Source organism: Psammomys obesus, unplaced genomic scaffold (assembly GCF_907164565.1).
Source record: "Psammomys obesus unplaced genomic scaffold, mPsaObe1.curated_primary_1811, whole genome shotgun sequence".
Taxonomy (NCBI): Eukaryota; Metazoa; Chordata; class Mammalia; order Rodentia; family Muridae; genus Psammomys; species Psammomys obesus.
The window spans coordinates 1,858-8,474 of NW_026590005.1; the positions used below are offsets into that span (position 1 = coordinate 1,858).

Genomic DNA, 6,617 nt, shown 5'->3' on the forward strand with positions numbered 1-6,617 from the left:
CTGCACAGCATCTGGAGGGAGGACAGCGGCCTCCACAGCATCTGGAGTGAGGACAAAGCCTGCACAGCATCTGGAGAGAGGACAAAGCCTCCACAGCATCTGGAGGGAGGACAGCAGCCTCCACAGCATCTGGAGGGAGGACAGCGGCCTGCACAGCACCTGGAGGGAGGACAGCGGCCTCCACAGCATCTGGAGGGAGGACAGCGGCCTGCACAGCTCCTGGAGGGAGGACAGCGGCCTCCACAGCATCTGGAGGGAGGACAGCGGCCTGCACAGCATCTGGAGGGAGGACAGCGGCCTCCACAGCATCTGGAGGGAGGACAGCGGCCTGCACAGCACCTGGAGGGAGGACAGCGGCCTCCACAGCATCTGGAGGGAGGACAGCGGCCTGCACAGCATCTGGAGGGAGGACAGCGGCCTGCACAGCATCTGGAGTCTTCATGGCTCAGGGCTCCTAACGGAATGTCTGCACCGGAGAAGCAGAAACCACGTCAGGAGAGCTGGTCTTCAGACCTTCACGTTCTTCTCTCTTTGCACGAGGCGTAACATGACACGTGTCCTTGTGGGCTCCCGTGCTGCCCACTGACCCCGTGTGGGATGAGCTCGGTCGGGTGACAAGCTTTGGCCACGTGGTCGGGCGCCTTTAAACACGTATGCTGTCAGTTTCTGCCCTGGCCATTTTTTGGACGCTTCCATACTGCTGTGGCGAGTTTGGCTCGGAATCTTCTTTCGGCACCAGGTTGCTTTTTATGCTCTCAATCTCCTGCCTTCTGGGTCCTCGGGGCTGAGTGAGAGACGAGTTTAGGATCAACCTTTCACACCTACATGCTCTCCGTGACACGTTCATGGGGATAAACCCGTGGCTCGATGCCCAGAACCGCTGCTCGCTCTCATTTGCAAACAGATCTGACGGCTCAGATCGCCCTGAGCTCATCAACTGTCACATGACCGTGTGTTCAGTGTGAAAAGACGACGACGTTGTGCTGACGTCACGTCTCGATGACTCTTATTGGGGCATCGGGGGACACAGAGCTGCAGGAAGGTTCCTGGTGTCCCAAGCCGGCAACCAGGCCTCAGTCCTCACATTGAGAAGGCGAAGGAGATGCGACAAGCCATCTCCCACTCTGTACACGTCTGCCGTGGCCTAACAGCCCACAGTCGCCTCACACACACCCCTGAGGGACACACGGACTCGCGGACCGTCCAGGCATACAGACAAGTTCACGTCACATGCAGTGAGCGACGTGTATGTAGCTTTGTAGTGAGGAGATGCATTCATGAGCGTGAAGCCCATAGAAATGTACAAAGGTTTCCTCGTACTGAAAACACTCCTAAGTTTTTCCCTCCCATGTGATTTCCTTCATGGCTTGGAAAAAAGGTGACGTGCAAAGGCTTTGCTGGTTATATTCATGTTTTCACTCCACTGCGAACTCTTTCATGTCTTCAGAGATCGCTGCAATGTGCAGTGATTAAATCAATCGAGTTTCTTTGCAGTATGAACTGTTTCATGCCTGTAGAGAATACCAGATTGTGCAAAGGCTTTACCACACTTAGTACATTGGTACGGTTTCTCTCCGGTGTGTGTTCTCTCATGACTGTGGAGATGACTGAGTCGTGCAAAGGCTTTCCCACACTGAACACATTCGTAGGGTTTCTCTCCGGTGTGTGTTCTTTCATGCCTGTGGAGACTACTGGTTTGTGCAAAGGCTTTACCACACTGAGTACATTTGTACGGTTTCTCTCCGGTGTGTGTTCTTTCATGCTTTTGGAGATAACTACAACATGCAAAGGCTTTCCCACATTGACTACATTCATAGGGTTTCTCTCCGGTGTGTATTCTTTCATGACTGTGGAGATGACTGAGTCGTGCAATGGCTTTCCCACACTGAACACATTCGTAGGGTTTCTCTCCGGTGTGTGTTCTTTCATGCTTGTGGAGATAACTGGGTTGTGCAAAGGCTTTACCACACTGAGTACATTTGTACGGTTTCTCTCCGGTGTGTGTTCTCTCATGACTGTGGAGACCACTACGATGTGCAAAGGCTTTACCACAATGACTACATTCAAAGGGTTTCTCTCCGGTGTGTATTCTTTCATGCTTTCGGAGATCACTACAACGTGCAAAAGCTTTCCCACACTGAACACATTCATAGGGTTTTTCTCCGGTGTGTGTTCTTTTATGATTTCGGAGACCAGTACAACATGCAAAGGCTTTCCCACACTGATTACATTCATAGGGTTTCTCTCCGGTGTGTGTTCTTTCATGCTTTCGGAGACCAGTACAACATGCAAAGGCTTTACAACATTGACTACATTCATAAGGTTTCTCTTCGGTGTGTGTTCTTTTATGACTGTGGAGATAACTGGGTTGTGAAAAGGTTTTCCCACACTGAACACATTTGTAGTTTTTCTCTCCGGTGTGACGTCTTTCATGGCTTCGAAGAATACTGCCACGTACAAAGGCTTTATCACTTTGGTTGCATTTGTAGGGTTTCTCTCCAGGGTGTGAGCTTCTATGCGTGTGGAGAAGTCCGTGTTGTGAAAAGGCTTCCCCACACTGGTTACATTCATAGGGATTCTCATAAGTAGGTGTTCTTTCATTCCTGCCAAGGTAATAAGTGTACATGTAAGCTTTACCGTGTTCATCACGCTGATGAGTCTTTTTATCGGTATAAATTAAGTTTGCAACTGGGTCTTATTGTAAAATGAAGATACATCTTTACCACTTTGTTTACATTCACAGTCTTCCCCTTGACTGTGGGTGTTTCGTACCTTCCAAGGCACCTCTCATGGTGAGAAACTATTACACTTACAGCATGATTTTTCTATACGTGGGTTTTCACACATGTCAAAGGACCTAGGCGAGCTCAGCTTCACCACAGCGAATGCATTCATTAATTTTCCTATATTCGTCGTCACACTGAATTTGTAAAGTGAACCAGAATGAACACAGCAGTTTCCACAGGGCCAGTGATCGTCGGGATTTCTTGTAGTGTGACTTCTTTGGCTAGGTTCCCGATGGGTTTGGAAAACTAATTGAGTGTATTACTTTAATTATTAGTAGTGCCCTGCTTTGCCTAGACTTTCTGAATGTGATACAAGTTTATGATTCATTTGTTGTTAATCATGAATGAATGAACACACGAACAAATATTAATTTCTAGTGTTGTCACTATCGTGCGTTCTAGTGTACACAAGTAGAGTGAAGTCTGGAACGCAATAGCCTATGGCGATGAGCATCTGGAAAAGGCCCGCTCAGGAAGAGTGGGCTCTGCTGGATCCTTCCCCAAAGCATCTATACACAGAGGTGAGGATGGAATCTACAGGATCATCACTGTTACTGAGGAGACAATGAATATTATTTGACAACTAATTTATAAGTTAGTGATGAATAAGGATGAATTAAATGTAACTTTGCACTGCATTCAGAAACCAGATGGTTTCAGCGCAGAATTCTACCAGTCCTTCAAAGAAGAGCTAACACCAGCTCTCTTCAAACTATTCCACAAAATACAAACAGAAGGAACATTACCAAACTCATTCTATGAAGCCACAGTCACCTTGGTACCTAAACCTCACAAAGACTCAACAAAGAAAGAGAATTTCAGGCCAATCTCCCTTATGAACACTGATGCAAAAATACTCAACAAAATACTCGCAAACCGAATACAAGAACACATCAAAGATATCATCCATTACATTATGACCAAGTAGGCTTCATCCCAGGTATGCAAGCATAGTTCAACATATGGAAATCCAACAATGTGATCCACCACATAAATAAACTGAAGGAGGAAAAACCCACATGATCATCTCCCTAGATGCTGAAAAAGCATTTGACAAAATCCAGCATCCATTCATGTTTGAAGTCTTGGAGAGATCAGGGACACAAGGCACATATCTGAACATAGTAAAGGCGATATATAGCAAGCCTATAGCCAACATCAAACTGAACGGAGAGAAACTTAAAGCAATCCCACTGAAGTCAGGGACAAAACAAGGTTGTTTGTTCTCTCCATATCTCTTCAACATAGTACTTGAAGTCCTTGCTAGAAGAATAAGAGAATTGAAGGAGATCAAGGGGATACAAATCGGAAAGGAAGAGGTCAAAATATCACTGTTTGCAGATGATATGATAGTATACATGAGTGACCCCAAAAACTCTACCAGGGAACACCTACAGCTGATAAACACCTTCAGCAAAGCGGCCGGATACAAAATTAACTCAAAAAATTCAGTAGCCCTCCTGTATACAAAAGACAAAAGGGCTGAGAGAGAAATTAGGGAAACAACACCCTTCATAATAGCCATAAAGAGCATAAAGTACTCTGGCTAAAATGCTCAATCCCTGTCTAGAAAGGCAAAGAGGCTGACATCAGAAGAAGGAGAAAAGAGGGAACAAGTCAGGAGCCTGACACAGAGGACCGCTGAAAAGCTCTGCCCTGCAGACTATCAATACAGATGCTGAGACTTATGGGCAACCTTTGGGCAGAGTGCAGGGAATCTTAGGAAAGAAGTGGGAAACAGTAAGATCTGGAGAGGACAGGAACTCCACAAGGAGAGCAACAGAACCAAAAAATCTGAGCAGCACAGGAGTCTTTCCTGAGACTCATACTCCAACCAAGGACTATGCATGGAGATAACCTAGAACCTGCACAGATGTAGCCCATGGCAGTTCAGTATCCAAGTGGGTTCCATAGTAATAGGAACAGGGACTGTCTCTGACATGAACTGATTGGCCTGCTCTTTAATTACCTCCCCCTGAGGGGGAAGCAGTATTACCAGGCCACAGAAGAGGACAAGGCATCCACTCCTGATGAGACCTGACTGACTAGGATCAGAAGGAAGGAAAAGAAGTCCTCCCCTGTCAGTGGACTTGGGGAGGGGCACGCATGCAGAGGGTGGAGGAAGGGAGGGATTGGGACTGGAGGAGGGAGGGAACCACAGGGGGGGATACCAAGTGAATAAAGTGTAATTAACAAAGCATTTGAAAAAGCAAAAAAAGAAAGAAAACAGTCAATCCGAGATGGCGGCGACCAGCGTGTACTAGACTCAGGAGGCCAAGACTCCCCGGCTGGTGAGTGGAGGCGCAGCTGAGCCCGAACATCGACCCTGAGGCTTCCCGGGCAGGAGGGACGACGCATGAGCTGGGACCATTGGGATCCGGGTCATCTGCGGCCCCTCTGGGGACGGAGGGTGGGAACATTCCATCTCCTGCTCTTCCGCTCGTCGGGTCTCCTCGTCCCCGGCGCCGGGGCCCCTGTCCTGCAGGTCCACCAGTAGACTCTTGGCAGACAGCTCCCAGAGCGCAGGACAAGCTGGATCCAAGGACACCGTGACAGGCCCATGGGACACTCGGGGAAGCAGGGACTCTCCACAAGCTCGATGCCTGTGGACGCTGGCAGCGCCACATCCCAGACACCTACACTCCCCAGCCCCCGACCTTCACGGCCCGCTTTCACACGCATGCACACGCGTGCTCCCCGCCCTCCTGAACCTGCATCCACACACGTGGACCTTCTTCCCTTAGCGACAGCTGAGGCACTGGGGCCCACTCCCAAACCACTGGACCTCTCTCACCTTCCTTGCCGGAGAAGGACGAAACCAGTCAGAACGAGTCGGCACAGGGACACATCCCACAGAGATCCGGACATCATGGCTTCACCAGCGACTCCCCAAATCAATGGATACTCCAATTCATCAGAAACACAGGAAAATGACTTTAAAGCAATGCTTATACAGTTATCAGTGGAACAGAAAGAGGAAACGAACACATTTCTCAAAGAAATAGCCACCTAAATGGAGGCTAATGAAGAGGAGACAAAGTTCTCAATGAAACAGCCGAACAAATGAAGGTAAATGAAGAGGAAACGAATGAAGCTCTTAAGGAAATACAGGCAAATATGGCCAAACAAATAGAGGCTCAAATAGATGCACAGTTAGTGACATACAGACCAGAAATGAACAAAAAATAGACACCGTCCCAGAAAGACAGGAATCCACATTCAAACCGATGAAGGAAATGGTGCAAGGCATGAAAACAGAATTAGAATCAACAGAGAAAACACAAACAGAGAAAACCCTGGAGATGGAGGACTTGGAGAAAAGATCGGAAACCACAGAGCTAAGCATCAGCAATTGAATACAAGAGATGAAAGAGAGAATCCAAGGTCCTGAAGATCCACTTGCAGAAAATGATACTTCTCTCAATGAGAATGGAGAATCGGGAAGGTTCCAAACAGAAAAATCCACGAAATCAAGGATGCCACGTAAAGACAAAAATCTAAGAATAACAGGGATGGATGAAAAAGAAGATTCCAGGCTCCAAGGTCCGGAACGTATTTTCAAGAAACTCAGAAGGAATTTCCCACAACTTAAAGAGAGAGATGTCCATAAACAAACAGAACACCAAACAGACTAGACCAAAAAAGAAACTCCTCAGGTCACATCGTAGTCAAAGCACCAAATCTACAGAACAAAGAAAAGATATTAAAAGCAGCAAGGGAACAGGGCCCAGTAACAGATGAAGGTAGAGCAATCAGAATCACGCCAGAAGCCTCCACAGAAACCATGAAAGCCTGAGGGCCTGGGCAGAGGTCGTGCAGACTTTACCAGAC

The 6,617-nt window shown here is 47.7% G+C and overlaps 1 protein-coding gene across 1 annotated transcript; it reads right to left on the reverse strand.

Moving 5' to 3' along the window:
• Positions 1-6: 6 nt before the first annotated feature.
• Positions 7-6,586, reverse strand: LOC129675556 (zinc finger protein 709-like). The gene is made up of 2 exons (XM_055605525.1): positions 5,581-6,586; positions 7-2,603 (listed from the first exon to the last, which is right to left on the reverse strand). The coding sequence occupies exons 1-2, from the start codon at positions 5,655-5,657 to the stop codon at positions 1,475-1,477; spliced, it is 1,206 nt and encodes a 401-aa protein (XP_055461500.1). The 5' UTR covers positions 5,658-6,586; the 3' UTR covers positions 7-1,474.
• Positions 6,587-6,617: the final 31 nt, after the last annotated feature.

Bases quoted from the DNA above. Each gene is read 5' to 3' on its own strand.
- LOC129675556 (XM_055605525.1), bottom strand. From the start codon at position 5,657: ATGATGTCCGGATCTCTGTGGGATGTGTCCCTGTGCCGACTCGTTCTG. The intron at 2,604-5,580 runs GTGAGAGAGGTC...TTACCTTGGCAG, and splicing joins GTCCTTCTCCGGCAAGGAAG to GAATGAAAGAACACCTACTT.